This window comes from Ambystoma mexicanum, chromosome 1p (assembly GCF_040938575.1).
Source record: "Ambystoma mexicanum isolate Mex_15411 chromosome 1p, UKY_AmexF1_1, whole genome shotgun sequence".
Taxonomy (NCBI): Eukaryota; Metazoa; Chordata; class Amphibia; order Caudata; family Ambystomatidae; genus Ambystoma; species Ambystoma mexicanum.
The window spans coordinates 682,979,357-682,999,197 of NC_090921.1; the positions used below are offsets into that span (position 1 = coordinate 682,979,357).

General features: G+C 47.1%; 1 protein-coding gene across 7 annotated transcripts in view; it reads right to left on the bottom strand.

Moving 5' to 3' along the window:
* SEMA6C (semaphorin 6C) overlaps window positions 1–19,841 on the bottom strand; it is a 471,162-nt gene that overhangs the window by 115,726 nt on the left and 335,595 nt on the right. For all 7 annotated transcript variants that reach the window (XM_069649822.1, XM_069649813.1, XM_069649807.1 and 4 more), the window contains 2 exons: window positions 19,200–19,384; window positions 6,042–6,156 (listed from right to left, as the gene is read on the bottom strand). In XM_069649822.1, coding sequence (XP_069505923.1) covers window positions 6,042–6,156; window positions 19,200–19,308 — 224 coding nt within the window. In that variant the 5' untranslated portion in view covers window positions 19,309–19,384. The remainder of the gene's footprint in view (window positions 1–6,041; window positions 6,157–19,199; window positions 19,385–19,841) is intronic.

Here is a 19,841-nt window from a genome sequence, read left to right on the forward strand (position 1 = left end):
AACAAACATGTGGCTCCCAAAGATCTACGTGAACAAGAGAGTCATGTAGGTAGTATAGTCAACTGGTCAACCAGAGGGGGGATTGAAGACTAAGGTCCAGGTATGGCCCTCATGAACCCCACATGAATTTCAGCCCGAAGACAGACACGACAGATTAACCTCACTTTTAGGCCCTTCATCGCCATCATCAATGTATCACAAATGTGAGAAACGTTACTCTCTCACACCATACCCAATCAATGATCTGGAAGAGGTGGAGATGCCATCAATCGAACAAGTCGACTGACACTGAAAACCGAGAAATCAATGACATTATCACGAAGTAGCTGCACTTAGACATGAATTATATAGCCATCCATTCATGAAGTTACATGAACATGCATTATTGCATATAGACCCGAAAAACATGCTCATGACACAAGATGCCAAAGTATACATATACCATGCTTGATTGCTACTAACATGGAAAGCCATAAGGACAAATATGGAAGCTATAGGCTCACTGAAGCGAATGCGGAAGGGGAGACAGATTTCAAGTATATGGAAGGACCGACGCGATTGCTGTAGCCAGAAGCAAGCAGAAACGATGCACCGCAGCCAAGGATGAGTGGAGATGGAAAGTTCCTGGTTACCAAGACGATAAGTCACCTGCCAGAAATTCACTCTAAAGTCCTCATTATTGCAGCCAGGAGCGTTCCATTTTGTGGTCTCAACACACATGACCTAGCAGAGCACGACAATGCCCACTCAATCAAGATAGACGGAGCGAAGCTGTTCCCATCGAACCAGAGGTGGAAAGATACAAGTGTTGCTCACAAGCTAACTACTGAATGCACTCTCCCAGGCTTAGGTGATCAGAGATGGCAACATTAGGGAACACGTAGCCCCTACATGTTCATTCTCATCACTTTGAAAAGGTACACTCAGCCTGGTAACTGTCCAGGGTCCCCAGGCTGGGAGTACCCACTCTGTCCAATCCAGAGTCACCTTTCATGTGAAGGTATAATATGTTGCAGGAGCCAATAGTCTCCCTAGGGTCCTACAACTTATTTTGTAGAATATAGAGGTGGTCCCAGGAGGAGCCACAGATATGGCTACCCAGTAGGAGAACTAACCCTTATAGAATGTGTACATAGTTCACCTAAACAGACCATTCTAAACTCCCGATAGGTTTTAGGAACGGAACTTGGTTTTGTGACGCTATGCCTGGATAAAGCAGGGTGACATACGCTCAGAAGACGAGAGCTGTAGAGAATTCATGTTTTTCTATTGTGATCCCTGTCATTTTGTTAGATAATAAAGACAGTAAATATTGTCCCATGGCTGAGTCTTTCTTGCGGCGGGGAGTTTTTGATGGGCCCAGAGTCTCTCTCTGGTAATTGGGGAGACTGCTATAGAGCCCCTGCTGCTCCTCTACAAACAGAAATAAAAATACCAGTTATTGAAACTAAAGACGAACCGAATGATGCATGCTGCCACTTGTGACAGACAAAAATTCAAAGAAAGACAATTCGCTAAGACTGAAGACGAGCTTGTTATAATGGAGGAAATAGAACATACATCAGATTCACACAGGGAGAGTCCAAAATGCCATTGGGGAATTTTTCAGCATTATTCAACTCACTCTTTTGTTGCAATGTTTTTCTTGACTTCCCTTGTAGATGACATATTACTTGCACGGGCCACAATATTTTCAGTGTGTTGATTCGTTATGTGGTATATTTAGAAGGCAACGGCACCCTCTAGCGGTGACAACAGGCAAAGGGGCCAGTCTCTACTGCGCATGACTGCATCGGAAAAACATACATCTGACCTTTTATTATATTGTATGATATGATCATAACATTACTTATTTTGAACACCTGAGAAGTGTAATTTGGTGCAAAACGTGTGTGGACTGTTCAGTATTAATTGCAATTATTACAGTGATTGAACAGCCAGGGTTATTTGTGACATTCTTTGAAGCTGGTGAGAGTAAAACAATACTTCATTTGGAAGTATTTCCTCTTTTATTGAACGTATAGCTAGAGGTTGGGGTACTGTTACCAGAGCAGCACTACACTAAACACATTTTGATGCCAGCACATGTTTTTATGATAGTATGTAGAATGAATGTCATACTCTGACTGAACCCTATGTGCCAATGTTACTAGATCTCCCCTCCCTCTTGTGCATCGGCCAATGCCGACTGACTGAACACTGGGAGTCTCTATTGATAGGTGTCTGCTTCCTCTATAGCAAGGTTCTGCAAACTATGCCTCTCCAGGTCTTTTGGACTACCAACTCACATCATCCCTAAACAGCATTGTCAATAGCCAGATATCATTGGAATTGTAGTCCGAAACATCCAGAGAGCCAAAGGTTTCAGACCTCTGCTCTAGAGCTCCCACCAATGTCATACTCTGACTGAACAATGGGTGTCACTGCTGCAAGGTGGCTGCTCGCTCTAGAGTTTTGGCCAATGTCACACTCGGGCTGGTCATCTGGTGTTGTTGCTGTATCAGTCTGTTCCCTCTAAAACCACAGCTAGTTCCATACAGTGTCTAGCCACTGTGTCCTGCGGCACAGATGCATGCCTGCTCCAGGCAGCGTTTCATCCCACTGCATACTTTCATCACTAGGTAGCATTGCTGTTAAGTCATACTGTGAACTGGATGATAACATGGACATGGGACGGCCACAGACAGAACCGCGGACGGAGGTTCCACTGTCAGGACAGCAGAAGAGAGGGCCTCTGAGGGAGGTCCCAGCCGCAACAGAGATGAGAGAAGGGAACCACGGGGAAAGTGACTCACGGCCGAGTCTCAGGACGGGAAGGCGTTGAGATGAGCCGAGAAGTTGCAGGTGCTCTTTCGGCCTGGCTGCAAAGGGGCGAAGGGGGACCTTGGTATGGAGAACCCAAAAGTAGCGGAAAGAGAACGGTGTCTCTGTCTTCCGTTCATAAACAGTCAGGCAAAGGAGGACTATAGCAGGAGGACAGTAGCCGACGCCGAGCAGGGTGAACGCGTGAAACTGACTTTTCGGTACCCACTCCCCTTTCACGCCTGAAATCAGAACGCTCACCTTTCTTTGCTTCCAGCAGCGCTTCGAGTGGGTCGGAGGTGGCAACCACTCGCATTTTGCCAGTCTTGGCGGGAAGGACATCATGGCAAACTTCATTCAGAGAGAAAGGGGGCGGGGCTTGTGGGGATACTTATAGACTATTAAACCAAACCCTTCCTGATTGGCTAAGACCCCTACAGCCCCTATATGAAGTAAACACTAATGATGTATTGTGTGTGTTTCGTCTGATCCCTTTCAGAACAACAGAACAGAGGGGGAGAGAGCCACAGCGGAGACGCTCTGGGCATACAAGGATTAACCTACGGAACCAGCTGGTTCATCCTTACAGAAGAGCGAACAGAAGACTGAATTGAAGTCCCTGATTTATTTATTTTCTTTTCCTTCTGGACTCCTTAATCCTGAATAAGAGGCTAATTCAGTTAAAACCACTGTGCCTTCCTGCCTCATCCTTACACATACCATTGGGTTTCATACCACACACTGCCGAAAGTCGGTTTTGGTTTTTAAGTATAAAGGGAACAAAGGCTGGTTTGCTCTTGGCTTATTGCATGCAGTGAAGATCAGGATCTATGTGCTGCTATGTTTCTAGGTGATTTGCGGTGAGGTAGGGTGACCAGACGTCCCAGTTTTGCAGGGACTGTACCGGAATTGGGTGCTCTGTCCCCCTTTCCCAAGATTATTTTTCCCATTGAAAAATTGAGTGGTCCCGCTTTTTGGTAGTAGGTCTCCATAGCTGGCAGGCAGGAATGCACAATCTCACACAGAGGAAATGCTGCATTTTACGAACTAAGATCGTGGTAGTTTGTGATACTAACTATAATATGTGTTTATTCCATCAGTAACACTTAAAACCTCCTTACCCTCCAACCGCTACTGAAGTGTAGTGCCTCGACAGCCACTTTCAGGAGCTAGTCCTACTTTTTTGTTAGTTGCCCTGTCCCGGGTTTTTACTTTTTAAATCTGGTCGCCCTAGGCAAGTGCAATTTAGGTACACGTATTCAGGGGGGAGATTATCGTGCTCCTAGAGCAAGGATGGGTGGAGTGAGGGCTGCATGTTGCTTCCTGAAGTCGGCTTCCACCAAAGCCTCTGCCACTGTCACAATACGAGCAACCAGTAGGTGTCACTGCTGCACCAGTTTACACTCCCTCAGCCTTGTGAACACTGCCAGGCCACCTGGTGTCACTGCTGCCCGGGGCCCGGTGATGTCTTCCCGAAACAAGGTTTCGGTTCGACAGCCAGTCCAGCTCCGCCAAGGACAGGAGACATGGTTGCTAGTGTTTGGTCAGCTTTGCGCTTACCCGTACGGCGTGACATGCGTTGGCAGCGATTCTTCCTTATCTCGCCCGCGCAGCCGTGGGTGCTATCTCTGTGCCCAGGAATCATATCTGATACACAGCCCGTCAGCGCAATTACAGGAGCTGTCAGTGGCTCATCTCCCGCTATCTCGCCTGCTTGCGAAACATTATCGGTGGCACAAAGCCGGCGGGGAGGCATCGGAGGCCGCCATTTCATGTCAGGGGCGCACCATCGATGGCCAGGGGGCAGAGGACGCGCTGCCACGGCGCATGTTCACAATGCCCGTATTACCATTACATGTTTTATGGAGAGGGCCTCCTGGAGGCACGCGCCTGATCGCCTCCACCTGTTGGGCCTCGCTAGCCAAAGTCCCACATGCATAGTGCAAGAGGGTGGACAAGGGACACATGTGGAGACAAGTGCGTGTCTTGTACAGAATTACTTGAGCTACGCATAGGGTACAGAAGCCACAGAAGCCACAGGCAGAGGGGCCAGGATGAATGAAACTCCCTCTCTCCCTTCCTCCAATACAGACTCAGAGGCAGAATGAAAGGAACAGGGCAGCAAACACATTCTGCAAAGTTCCAGCGATGACCATCACTCTAGTTTACTGTTATACCCGGTTTTTATTTAACAAAGGGCACCCCATTTCTAAATGTTTGTCATTTCAGCAAGTGTAATTCTCTGCACATCAATGGAAAACAAGTCTTTCAGGCCTTTGTCGTGTTCAGACTCTGGATGTTTTGGGCTCATGTCTTTATTTGCACTCGGTGGAGTTTGGTAGTGGATGCTCTGGTGGGCCTGTCCCTCAGCTGCGGCACGACCTTCCCATGCGCAGGTGTATGGTGTTATGTGCGTATAGTTGCGCTAGCTAAAGTGCTGCCTGCATCCATTTCTGTGACCAATAAAACCTGCCCACAAGCTCACCTCTGCGGGGTCATTTTGTATTCGGAGTTTTATATAACGTGGACCCACGTAGGAAGCAACGAGGAGCTGTACTTATCATTTCGCGGTACATATGGGGTAAGGAGGGGACGTCCCAGTAAAACTACAACGACGGTAAGTGACCAAAGCCCAAGTCACTTTCTGACCAAGTACACCATGCACAAGTGCGTTCAGAACTCTCTTGCCACCCGGGCTTACGGAGAGCCCCACCCACTACAAACCAGAGGCATCGCCAGGATTGTCTAACAAGTGGGCCCTTAAGCTGATGTGGTTGGGCCCACCGCAGTGACATTGACTTCTTTAAATGCCCACACAGTGCTGCCGAGTGGGCATTTACAGATTTTGTGTAGGCCTTGCCCGGTCAGGCCCTACCCTGTCTGCGCCTCTGCAAACACATGTAACCTATACAGACTACAGCAAATCATATCCCTTCATTCAGTCGCCATCATATTTACTCACTATGAGTCAGTACCCACCCATCCCCGTATGATCCTCAGCCATGCAGATCTCTCACTCAGTGCGACCCACTCTCATGGCCCTCATCCACTGAGCCTTTGTGCACTGTAGTGCCCACTCACGTTGGCCCTTCCTCATAGCGGCTCCTTCTCGGGCCCTCAGTTACTGCGGCCATCAATCACTGTGTACTTCAGCAATATGGCCCTTACTCACTATTCGATATGGCCCTCACTCTTTCACGGCCACCTCGGGTACTCGCCCTCACGGGTACTCCACTCACCTGGCCGCGATGAACAGCGTGTGGTTCAGCTTCAGAACCCTCTGGAAGTCCAGGCCGAGCTGCGCCGTCTCATTGTCCGTCACCAGGCCCCGGAACCACGGGTAGGACAGCGTTCCTGCGAGGGCGACAGAGGCAGGCCATTAACAAAGACCTGAACTATCAGTGGGCATTATTAGCTCTCACATGACCTTTCCCTGGAGGGGGCATCAGGGGGGGTTTCAATGGGCTTGAACCAAGGATAGAAACATACATTTTGTTTCATGAAGATATTCCGTCATGTATTGGGATGAAGCCATTCATACCAGTTAATTATTGTCAACACATTGAAAAATCTGAAAAAACAATCCTCAATTTACAAAATGTAATAAGACAAACAGTGTGAAGTTGTATATGATATGATATATTTTATTTATACCGCGCTCGTACACAAGTGTTTCAGAGCGCGAGAAGTTGTCCTTCAGGCTCATTATCAAGCCCCCATCATTCCCCAAGTGCATGCTGGGACAATCGTAGCTGGCTTCTCGCTCTGCATCCTCTATGAATGAAGTAGCCACAAGATAGTAGGGGGCTACAGTGGTAGGACAAATGTCATCTCCATGTTACCCTTTCTTCTCAAGCATATTGCAGGCAAAGAGGGACCTACCTTCTCCAAGCTGTGAACCCACGAGGGCGATCATGGATTCAAACTGGAATACGCCTTGAAGCCCCTACTGAAAATGTTGAGGGTGCAATCAGGCAATGGGCTTCTAGTTTCAAAGGATTATGGCTCCACCTCTAGAGAAACATCTTTTAGGCAGCCGGACTCCTCTATAAGGCACTGTCTCTCAAGGCCCCCCCATACCCAGCAGAAAAAAATCACCATCTCCAGAGGCCAGACCAACACTCAAAGTCAAAAACCGCGCTGCAGATTCGTCCGATAACCTATGTCCCACAGTTCATGCCCTAGTCCTTTTCTAGCCCAACCCGCTCTGTACGATTCTCTTTGCCCAACCCACTTTGTACAGTGCTGCAGAGCCGACGAGCTAGGTTTGCACTACTGAAATCCATTTACGCAACTACATCTTTGCACATTGACCGTTCAAAAACAGCCCCGCCGCACCACAGCCGGTTTCCCTGGTAAGCGGATCAAGGCAGGCAGAAGGGCCTTGGGTGGAATGGTGCACCGGGTGGAGCTCCCAATGTAGTGTCGGCCTTGGACAAAACAAGTATGGTGCAGAAAAATTTAGGAATCAGCCTTCGTCATTTCCACAACTAGCTACTTAAGTAGCACCTGGGAAGCAGTTTATTCAGACCCAGAACCGCAATGAGAAGGTTACGCTTCAGTAACGGAAGAAGACACTTCAGAACATCTATAAGTGGCAGGTTCTACATTGGAGGGTCCACGTTTGAAATATTGACTCCGTTTGTAAATGATGTAAACAGGGTTTGAAGGGATGCCCTGTGGTACCGATGGCAGGGCGGACTTTCAGCACCACTGATAAATGCTATTACCAGGTTTTTAGTGGAAGTTTTGGGAAATTGAATATACATTTGAGAGATTATGAATCTGGATTAATTATTTGATTTGGCTAAGAATAATGTATGTGCATATGTTGCTTTTTTTCTTTTTCTTTTATGCACAAGCACGTAATGTTTTGTGAAGTCATTGCGAAAGGTTTGCAGTAAAGCAAACCATTTTTTTTTTAAATTACAAAATGCATCCCATTCATATCTTGAAGACCCTCTGCAGCACTATGTCATAACACATTTAAACACCCGTTTTTAGGACATGCATGACAAAATGACCTTTTCATTTAGTACGATGCTAGTACAAGTTATTTTTCCCATTCGTAATGCCTTGCTCCCTCCTCTGCCTTGAAGCACTTTGAAACACATTGTGTATAGGCACTATACAAAAACTATCATATCCTGTCATTTAGTGGTCCTTCCGGGTAGCTTTATGCGGCCAGTGACCAGGGATCCCATGCAAGCTTGAGATAATGGCACAGTGCCCTTTGGGAACCCTTTAGAGAGTGCTCTGGCCGGGCAGGGCCTCTCCGATGCAGGCACAGGCAGGCGATGTAGCGGGACTCTCCATTGACAAGCAGCTCCAGGAACATATTGGCCTAATGGGCCAGCTCAGGGTACTTGAAATACCAACTTGTGCAACTGGAGATCCACATTTTTCTCATTTAAAATATGATGTGTTGTTCTCTCTCCCATTGCCTGAGCTGCAATGCCTTGATGCGGATCCAGCCTATCTGGGACACCTCGCAATACACGCCTGAATCTGCACCTTGTTTCTACAGACGGCTCGCAAGCCATTGCCTCCTGCACCGAAGCCTGAAAGTATTACAAAGTCAGTGACAGTTCCCCTTCTTTTAAGGTGGTTTCATTTATATAGCCCCCTGGTCCAGGGACCGGTGTGCCCCCTCGTGCATATACACCTGGTGACAGTCCCCGCCTCAGGCCCATTAGCTACCCCAAGAGTGAGAGGTTATTGGGTCTTATTGAGTATCTGTACAACAGCGACATCCAGACCCTCAAATAGGTGCTCATTGACGCCATGGAACTACCCTGATGATGAAGGCCCTGAAATGTGTGTCCTGGATCGAAACAATTATAGACTTCGTTTTATCAGGATGATGAGACTATGCAGTAAGGTTGCAAAAAAGGTAGCAGGCACCCCTCTCTCGAAAGAACATGACATGATAACCTGTTCAGTGTTTTTACCCACTTTGAGAGTCTGCAGCCATCGGTTTTAGCTCACTGTACTTTTCACAAAGGAGGTATAAACATTTGCATATCAGTCTTTGTCCCGCCCACAAGGGCAGTCCAGCACCAAAATACCAGGCAAACCTCCTTTGAGCAAGAGTAACAACAGCAACACCATATACGCGTTTCATCCTTGTTGGGCCTCATCAGTGAGGTGGAGCTGTGCCTCTCTGAGCAAAGTTTCTCAAACGAAAGTAGCCATTTTTCATGAACTAACGCATCAAATCTTTTGGTCAGTCTGTATTTAAAGTGCAAATCCAAGCCAAGGTGTACCCTAATGGCCAAATTATGTTGTGCCAACTAGATTTCCAGATTTCAAATGTAGATCACCATTTGTTTTATTCAAAATGGAACATGAGAGTTTAGCCTACCAGTAGTCTCTCTAAACCATGAAAGATATGGAATCGGAGGCGAAGGGAAATAATGAGATTAGTCCAGGATCACACAATGTGGTAGGGGGCAGTTGCCAGTATTAACATTATGGCGTCCTGGTCCCACAGCAGCTAAATTAACCGCCAGGCCACACGTCCATCACTAGCCAACATTACCACCAGTGAACCATGGCTCCACTATTCCTCATCTTCTTCACTGGCTTCATCTCTATGAGTAGACAACATCTTCACAAATATGTCCCATCTCCACTACCAGACCACTTCTCTTGCCATAAATCACATATTCACGACTGGACCACATCGCAACAGTTAAGTCATGTTTCCACAAGTGTGCCACATCTCCTTTGCCGTTCTATACCTCCTTTGTTGTTCTACACCTCCAAAACTTGACTACATCGTCTTCAACAGACTTATCTGAACCAGTATATCACATCTTCACAAACGGGCCACTGTCCAACCACTTGACCACATTTTCACAACTGGGCCAAATCTCCGCCATGAGGTCTCATTTCCACCAGAGAGCCACTTCTCCTCTGCTATTACACATTTCCTCCACATGATGACAACTCAGTGGCTAGTCCAGATCTCTGGAAATGGGCCACCACCGCACCACCACACCACCACACTGTTTCTCCTCCTCCTCTAGACCACATCTGCATGACCTGTCTGCATTTCCAGTTCCATGGCAACTCACAAAGGTCACTGGCACATTTCCAGGTCATTAAGCACACCTTTGTTCTAACAATAACATATCAGATGTAGTTAATTTACAATACATTGTCTATTTTCATATCTCACAGTATATCGATTAGGTGTATTTCAAGGTATATGCTAGGTATGTAATGAGAGACTGGTACACCAAGCAACCTTACTGCATAATTGCAAAACAGGTAGCAGGCGCCCTCTCAAATGAACATGGCATGATAAAATGTTCTGTGGGTTTTTTTCCACTTTGAGAGTCCGCAGCAATCACTTTTTGCTCACTGTACCTTTCACAGATGGGAAATATCATTTGCATATCAGTCTTTGCCCCGCCCACATTGGCAGTCCAGCACCAAAATGCTATGGCATTCCCTTCTGAACAAGAGTACCAACAGCAACCCCATACACATGTTTCAGCCTTGTTGGGCCTCATCAGTGAGGTGGAACTGTGCTTCTCTGAGCACAGCGAGTCCACGTCTGGGATCCCCCAGGTCACTCAAGGTGATGAACCCCAAGTTCCTTGCAAACATTTTTCAAAAAAGGTAGCAGGCACCCCCTCTCTTGAAAAAAGATCATGGCATGATAACCTGTTCTGTGGTTTTACCCACTGTGAGAGTCCGCAGCCATCGCTTTTAGCTCACTGAACTTTTCGCAAAGGCGGAATACCCATTTGCATATCAGTCTTTGTCCCACCCACAAGGGCAGTCCAGCACCGAAATGCCAGCCAAACGTCCTTTGAACAAGAGTACCAACAGCAACCCCAGACACGTGTTTCAGCCTTGTTGGGCCTCATCAATGAGGGTGAGCTGTGCCTCTCTGAGAAACTGCAGAGGAATAGATGTGTCAGGCGGTGGGGTAAGGACACTGAATTTTCAGACTCCGAAGAGTAAATGAAATATACAAGGTCTAATTTGGAGGCAATTTAACTTGGCCCATGAAAAGAAATCCATGTGAAGCCTCAGACTGTTATCGTATTGATTTAATTTGAGTCAAATGCCTGTAATTAATGAAAATGAAAAAAGTGATTGATTGAGCTTCAGTGAACTACTTCATCTTTTTTACATTAGGGAACAGTTAATTAATCAATGTTTTTTGAATGAATTACTTTATTAATTAAGGTGGAAGGAAGGGCTGGGATGGTGCAGACTCCGCCTCTGGGTGTAGTGCTATTCATCAGGCAGGGCGCAGAGCCGCCTTGCAGAGCTCACCATTGTCATTCGTTTTAGATGTCTCATCTCTTTTACATTTTGCCGCTGTGCAGAGAATTATGACCCTTCCCCTTAATCAGACTCCTGGCCCCCTGGATTCCTGGCCATATCCAATGATGAGGAGCAGGCGCTGAAATTAGCAGAACAAGGACATTAACTCACATACAGCCAAGTGGCGGTGGGCAGGGCGCCTGCATGTGCCATGTGGGCTGAGAAAAGGGCTCCACTGCCACGGGCAGAGCCTGGAAGCCTGCTGCCAGGGAGGGAGATCTGCAGGCCCGACACTGCATTGCCTAACCACGGGGGGCATTGGACAGCAGGAGAGACTAGACCGGATTAACGGCAGCAGTGTGGATAGCCCTGTGTTCAGGCCTGGGATGGCGTGTATGGCAAGTGCCACGGCACAGAAAAGGCATGCAAAGGAGGCGTGTCGACAGTGCACCTGCAGAGGGAGGAAAAAAAGTCCACTTAATGCAGCCATGCACTGCACATTTGAATACAATTCACATTAAAGAAAACATCAAACGACGTTACTTAGCGTAGCATAGCAAAACCTAGTGTGGCATAACGTAGCATACCAAAAAATAGCGCCACAGAACCAACATCCCACACCCTGCAATGAGATCATACCAGAATAAAAGAATGCAAACATTTCAAAGCACACAATGCCGAAATTCGGGATCCCCATTTTACCACATATATATGTGGGGGGGGGCGTTGGGTGAATACAAATGGTGGAGAGGTATTGGGGACTGCGGGGGTCTGCCCCGCATATAAATTTGGTAAAAAGGGGTAACAAAAATAAATACAAATAAATCAGTATCTTGGGCTTCTAAATGTTTTTCTGCATTTCCCCTACCTCACCTATCCCCACCGTTTCTCGGCTATCAACTCCATCATCCTCTCCCCCCTTGACTATGCAAACTGCCTCTACCTAGGAGCCCTGGCATCGACTAAGGAAACTCCAAAGAATCCAAAATGCAGCAGCACGGCTGCTCATGAACCTGCCCGCCAGAGAACACATCAGCCCTACCCCGAGGGTCCTCCACTAGCGCCCTATTATACGACGCACCACATTCAAAGCCATGTGTATCAACCATCATGCAGTCCACCACACTGGCCCTGAAATCCTCAGAGACAAAATGATCCCATACCAACCTTCCAGGGACCTCAGATCTCGCACTGCATTTCACCTCGTGACCCACCCCACAGCTACACAAGGCTTGGCGGTTCCTACTTCTCCGTCCAAGCGCCAATCATCTGGAATTCCATCCCCTTACACATTTGCAACACTGAAAACCACCTGAAATTCAGGAAAGACCTTAAAACCTGGCTCTTCCCAATACTCTAAGCCACTGCACCCTTTGAATACACCACTATTAAACGCCACCACTTTCAATCACAACTCAGGGGCCAACAGCCCTTGCAGCGGCTTCACCTGACACCAACACATACCGCTCAACAACACTGCCTGCCGACAGCAGCTTTCGTTGTGGGACTCCTGATCTACCATCAACCCACACACAACAACACTCCCACCCGACAAACACTCGAGGTAAGCCAGCAGCCTTCGCTGTGGCTACACTTGCATCACATTGACCGTGCCTCTGCCCACCAGTCCACATGAGAGACGGCTAACAATGAGATAAGTAGCCCAGGGTAGCACACGCACATCAATAACTATTCACTGCCACCGTTAACCCGCATTGGTCATTCAGGGAAGCTCCCTACACTAGCAATCCACTACAAACCATCGATGACCGTTACATTACGGATACCTACTATACAATAAGCTGAAACCTATGGCCTTTGAAGAATAGCCCCACTCCCCCACCAGCAAGAGTCTCGAATCTAGGTGTAACCCCCTCCATTTGTTTATTATGTGTTTAGGCCTCCGGCACTTTGAAACCTGGGCCGCATGGCCACCATACAGGATTCTCAATTATAGGTGCAGCCTCCATATTTGTTTACTATATGACAAATCATACTGCAGCGCGATACCTAGGCCTCTCTCCCACTTTGCAGGATCTTCAAATCTAGCCGCAGCCTCGGCCTGTGCCTGCCATGTGCTTAAACCTGCAGCACTGTGGGGCAGTTGCCGTTCTCCAACTGTGCAGCATCATCTGGTCTGTGGTTGGGCTCCATATTGGTTTGTTATATGAGAATACCAGCTACAGTGTGAAACCTAGGCTGGGATCATCTGTAGCCTTTCTCACCCTTTCCTAGCGGGGCAGCACAGTTACCTGCTAAAGTGAAAAGGGGCCATGGGGCGTGGCGTGGCGTGTTCGCCACATGGGATGCAGCACAGCCTACCAGAGGGGACAAACGAAGGGGGAAGCTACATTCCGGAAACATGCTGAAAAGCAACGCGCATGCCGCTTTACAGAGGACAGGATGGGGTGGAGTTTGGTTTGGGCTGTTTGGGTAAGCGAGCAAGATATAGTGATGGGCGGAGAATGAAACTCAAACTACGTGGGGTGGAAAGCAACATTTCAAGGGAGGGGGCGCTGTGCTTGGAGAAGTGTAGAGTGGCATTCACATTCAAATAGAGGAGACACATAGCACAGAGCCATTCATAACATCTCTGGCAACCAATAAAATGGCTGCTTTTGTGCTGGTTAAGCATTCTGGGCACTGCCAAATGCACACAATGTAGGAATTATGTGTACCTTCTTGCATTGAAGACCATTACTGAGAATCAAATTACAACACGTTCTTTACATCTAATGTTAACACATTTCATCGAACATCGAAATAATAGAAGGGGGTTAGGTTGGGTTATTAATTGTGGTGGGGAGATGTGGGATGGGTGTGTATACGACATGATATTTTATTTATAGCGCGCCCATACACAAGTGTTACAAGGGATCTCCCCTGGGAATTAATTTTCAATTAACTGTTTTAAAATTCAGGGGAAGGGGGAGTCATTATGGGATTCGCAGTAAAACTTTTGTTGTTTTAACGCAGATCTGAAACTTGTCCACTTTTTTTTTAATCAAACTGGAAAATTAGGATACTTCTTTAGGGGTGTGCCATTCTCGCAGGAGCAATGCGAGACTGAGTTTATAAGTAGTTACTCAGGGTGGGAGGGTTTCAGATCACATCAATCGGGTACCAAGGGAGGACACATGTGGTACTCATCCAGTAAGGGGTGGCTAGGAGATAGTATCCTGGAGCTGGGGCCCAGAGGAAGGGATGTCACCAGGGATGGCCACCTGCTACTCTGGAGGTGGGAACAACAGATCCTATTACCCAGAACTAGTCATGTCACCTCATCAGTAATGAGGTGGGTCTCATAGTGCAGGGGGTCCTGGTGGAAATCCGAGGATCCCGATTCCCCGACTCTAGTGCTATGTCCCGATGAATCGCCCAGTGATGAATGGGTTGATCTTACTGGTAAGGGACCCGACACCTCTAGAGTGGCGGACCATAGGGGGAACCTACGCTTTGACCAATTAGGGTTAACACATCCAAATTGCTCTGATTGGTTTGTCCTCCCGCATGTGAAGAGGTTTGCGCTGTAATTTTTCTGCAAGAATCTGGAAAGTCGGTCAAGAAGGCAAATGCGGGCAGAATGCCTAAAACCTGCAATGGAGGGGAACAAAATCGTACAGTCCCTAATATGGACCCTAAACTAGCAGTTTTATTCTCCACATACAGGAAAGATGTCTTCAAAAGAAACCAACAGAGTATGGGCTTCCTGTCCGGACCAGTTAAATATAGTGGGTCTAGTCCTTAAAATCATGGATATGGCAGAAGAGCCCGGGTCTACTGGGCAACCATTGGATCCAGAGGTTGTCTCTAGTTGGGCCCAACGTCCGATTTGTCTTATAGGTGCTACTAATGCCTCCATTGTACAAGAACGGAGGAAAAGGGGTGCGGATGAAAATTAACTGCAAGTTGGCGGGGCTGTGGGGGGCTCCAGCACAAGGCCAGGCAGAGGAGGTGCTATTTGGAGACGTGTCAGTATGCCTATGGGTTCCAGGGCTACCGACAACAACCTAGAGGAAGAGCTGTATTCTCCTCCTGAAGAGGACTACGTGGCAGAGGCGCTAGATGGGAGAACAATCAACTATTACCAGCTGTAAGTAATCCAACAGAGGAAGCATCCCATATCCCGGTGGGGGAAGGCGATGCAAATTCAGTTTTTCTTCCAAACTTGGTTTGTGGCATCAACAGATACCTGGGTGCTGGAGGGGGTACCACAGAGTTTAAGAATTTCCCAACAATCTCACCCCCCTCCCCACAGCCCGAACGACCCCTCTGCTTCAATGGAGTCAGATTCAGGAGATAGCGGTCGGCCCGGGAAATCTCGGTTATTGGCAAAATGGGCCATAGTACCTTGCCTTACAAGTCCGACCAATTTCATCAGCATCATTTCTTGGCACGGAAGACGGACCAGGAGTTTCGACTGGTGTTTGGTCTACAGTTTCTCAATCAGTATATAATATATTGCCACTTCAAGATGGAGTCGATTGCTTTGTTGAGACGTGATGAGATGCCTGGCGATTAGACAATAATTTTATCATGGCTCCATCTGCAGAGTTTCTTCAGCTACATGCGCACCAGACAGTCATTTTTCTGAGGGCGTTGGGGTTCGTCATTAATTGGGACAAAGCTGAAAAGAAGCCACTCTGAACCTGAGAACTTGCAGTTTCTCGGGTTCAGGATCGACTGTCTCCTCTGTCTCCTCTGCCCTTTGGTTCCTGATTTTAAGAGTGCGAGACATAAAGAAGGAATTGAGACAAGCATTGCAAGCCCAGTGTCTTTCTCTCTGGCTTCCGTCCACGATTGCGGGGCTGCTAACTGCATCGATGCAAGTAATATTCCAGGCCCGCTTCATTACAAAGCACTTCAGAGGCTGAGGAACGAGTGGCTCCAGCCAAGCACAGATTATGCCACGTCGGCTCGACTTTCTTCTAAAGCGTGCAACGAGCTGAGCTGGTGGCACCACAAGGTAGCTGCATGGAACGGCCAAGCCAATTACTGCAACTCGCAGGGTCTACTGTTGGAATCAGCTGCCATCCTCAGCAGGTGAGAAATTTGCTGCAGTGAGGTTTCCAGTCCGGGACGGTGTTCACACAGTGAGTCCAGCAAGCATATCAGTTGTTTAGGGATGCTTAAAGGCTCCTTTGCAGTACAAAGCTTCACAGGAGACAGGTGGCATTGTACCATTGCATTCCGCATAGTCAACCGTTCTGCTGTTCGATCTACGCAAGCCGGGTGAAATAAAGCCCAAAGAGCTATTAGGTCTAGCCATGACCATTTGGGACTTCTGGCTCTCCTGGCAGTTGAAGGCCCAGGCAATATTTATCCTGTGGGTGTCCAGTGTGGTGTTCCCTGCACTGGCGGGAACCGGCAGATTGGCACCTGCATACAGTTTTGCAAAGATTGCTGGTAATTTGACCTCCCTTTTAATATGTGTCTTTGCGTCCCATCTCAACGGGCAGCCACTAGTGTTGCTCAGGTGGAGGCTGGACGCGGAGGCAGAGGGGCAAGTATGCATTCTTGCCGTTTGCCCTGATCCTCGTGGTGCTAATGTCCCTGATTGCACAGTGGGGAGAGGTAATATTGGTTGATCCACTGTGGCCCTCACAGGCATGGTACCCAGAGGGCCTTCAACTGCTTCTAGAATGTTCCACGGCTGCGCCTTATGTATCCCAAGATGATTCAGAATTCCAGAGAGCTTCATCCTAAGGTCCCGAAGGGCTCCATGCGATTGGTCACTTGGCCGATATCGGAAACAGTCAGACTCCATAGGGCATTTCTGTACCAGTTGCGGCTCCAGTCCGGGGTTTTGACCCCCCAACAACCCCATAGAGGTTTCTGTCCTCATTTTAGGGCAGAGAGCTGTGCTGTTCCTTTCCCATGTGAACATATATCAAATATAGATTTTTTATTTCATTTTTTAAAAAATTTTGACTATCCACACACAAAGTTGAGAACAGAGCGCATGTAATGCAAGAATAATGAACACGCCGCTTGAATATATTCTTACATGTGTCATCAAAATCTTAACGGGAATAAACAGAAACCACCACTCAACACGCATGTGTTAAAAAGAGCAAAGATATTCGTTGAAGCACAGGTGAGAAAAGAACATGTTCAAGATAGTTTAATGGGAAAGCTTTGGCTTTATTACAACTGTAATTCTGCATAGCATCTGCACCACGAAATGCTCCAATGCCGCACTCTCAATACCCAGCAGTATTGATTATAATCCTGATTTTTAGATTGAATTCAAAAATGATTTATTTTTTTTGTAATATCAGTTCATTCAATTGGTTTCAAACAAATATAATCAGGCTCTCTGAAGGAAGGCTTGTTTAAGACATTAGTACCCGGCGCGGCAAATCCACAGGATACACTGCATGTGGATTGGCTCATTTCCGAGCAATACCACAGTGTAATTCGGTGGACGCACTTGCGTGCATCGCACGCCGGGTACACTTTTTTTCAGGCGTCTATGGAAAGGGAGAAGGGACCACACGTAGTTCCTTCTCCCTTATCCAAGGTGGCCATTTTTTATGTTTATTTTTTTTTTCAATGTAAGTGAATGGCCGCAATGGAAAGGGCGAAGGGACAACGTGTACTCCCTTCTCCCTTTCCATGGTGGTCATTTTCTTTGTTTACTGTGGCCGCCACAGAAATAGAAAACGTGCTAGGTTTTCTGTCTGCCACAGCCATTTTTTTTTTAACTTTTTAAAACTTTTTTTCCGGTTGCAAAACGCAACACAGTCTCGCAGCCAGGAAAAGAAAAACATTAGTACCCCGTTCTAACGGGCTGGGGTACTAGTGGCAATAAGCCCCTCGATTTTGGGCCATTACCAACCATGGTAATGCCCCCGGGGCCTTCGTTAAGGCTCGAGTGTAACTATGGGCCCCGGGGGCATTACCTTGGCCGGTAATGGCCCGCTGTCTCTGGGCTTATTGCCTCAATGAATTCTTCAGGTAATGACAGTGAATGCAAATTTAATTACATTTAGGTTGAAAAACTGATTAAGGAGACACCCTCCTGCAAACTGTCTTCTCCCCTCTTGCTTAAAGCTGCTCCAAGCTTATACATTTCCCCGACCTTTTATTAGATTTCCTTTCTACTCTCTGGAGAAATATTGATCAATGTTGTTTGCTAGTCAAATGGGACCAGGACTATAATCTTATATTTCCAAACTTGCAAAACAATTGATGGATTGATGGAACAAATAATAATTAAGGCCATCGCAGTAAGGACTCATTAAGGAGATTGCTTTCAATGTCTTCAATACCAAATCCTGTCCCCTTTCTTAAGCACTTAGAAGTTGCATAAGGCGCTATATACAAGAAACGTGTAAAACATCAAGTTACTAACTGGTCAACAGGGAAAGGGCAAGGTGATGCTTAACAAGAACAAAAGGTGGTCAAGCATGACACTCGCGTGCCAGGCAGGCACTAGAGGTATTGCAATCAGCACTAAGCGGTGTACCTGACGCATGGCATTATCAAGGGTTAAAAAATGTTCTCACATAAAAAGAAGCACCACAAATAGATTTGATTGTCTTAAATTTGTTGTTTACTTTTTAATTATAAAGTAAGAGTAGAATGAGTGCCCTTGAACTGTGACACGTGTTTCGGCTTAGAACTCAGCCTTTTTCAAAACATAGGGCATGTATCCTTCCTCCCCATTATATCCCAATGCTTGATACATTATTCTCTGGACAGCAAGCCGACGCGTGAGACGAAAGACCACCAAGCACTAAGCAGGAGGGATTGTTAAACCCACGCAGCTTCATACCCGTAATGGACAGTTCCAGAGAATAATGTATCAAGCATTGGGATAAAATGGGGATGAAGGATACATGCCCTATGTTTTGAAAAAGGCTGAGTTCTAAGGCGAAACAGGTGTCACAGTTGAGACAATCAAATCTATTTGTGACGCTTCTTTTTATGCGAGAACACTTTTTGAATCATTGAACCACAGAAGTGGGGGTAAGTGGCTCCTCCGACCATTTCTCACCAATCAGCGACACACCCGAAACTTTAACAAGCACTAAGTCGCAAGGCATAATAAGTTGCAGGATCCAAAATATCCCATAATTTCCTTCTATTATCAAGGTTACACTCACCTGGTGCATCTGCCGTGTTGATGGGGGTCAGGTCCTTTGGGAAGACTAGTGCCGCAGAAAGCACGCCTCTGCCGCAAAGAAGGACCACTGTCAACAGAGGGCGCAGCATCCTCCTGCCCGGGGTGCGCCCAGTGGGTCAGAGGGGCTTAGGACACCAACATTGTCCTCTCTCCCATGCTCGAACCCTGAGAAAGGAAAACAAAAGTACGTTAATTCAGCAACGGGCTCTGTGCAAAAGTGCAGTAGATCTGTCTCAAGAAACTGCTCCCAGACTCCTTGTATGTCACTTTACATAACAGCACTATCAAGCAGCGCCCAGCAAGTTCCACCACACAGCACTATCAAGCAAGGCTCATTGTGTTTCACCTTCCGGCGCTAAGAAGCCGGGCCTGTGATTTATTATTTTTATATTTATAAAAATAGGGAAATTAGATTTCATACAAAATTCTGTACATAAGGACACATCACCCACAAACCAAGCTTAGCGTGCCCTACAATAACAAAGGCGATGTAAGGCCAGCTGCATTAACCAGGTGTAGTGGTGGTGGGGCGGATGGGACGGATAAAGGGGACGGCAATGACAGAGCGATTACAGATGAACACATTACATGACCGGGTTGGAAATTGATATTTCGCTCCTGC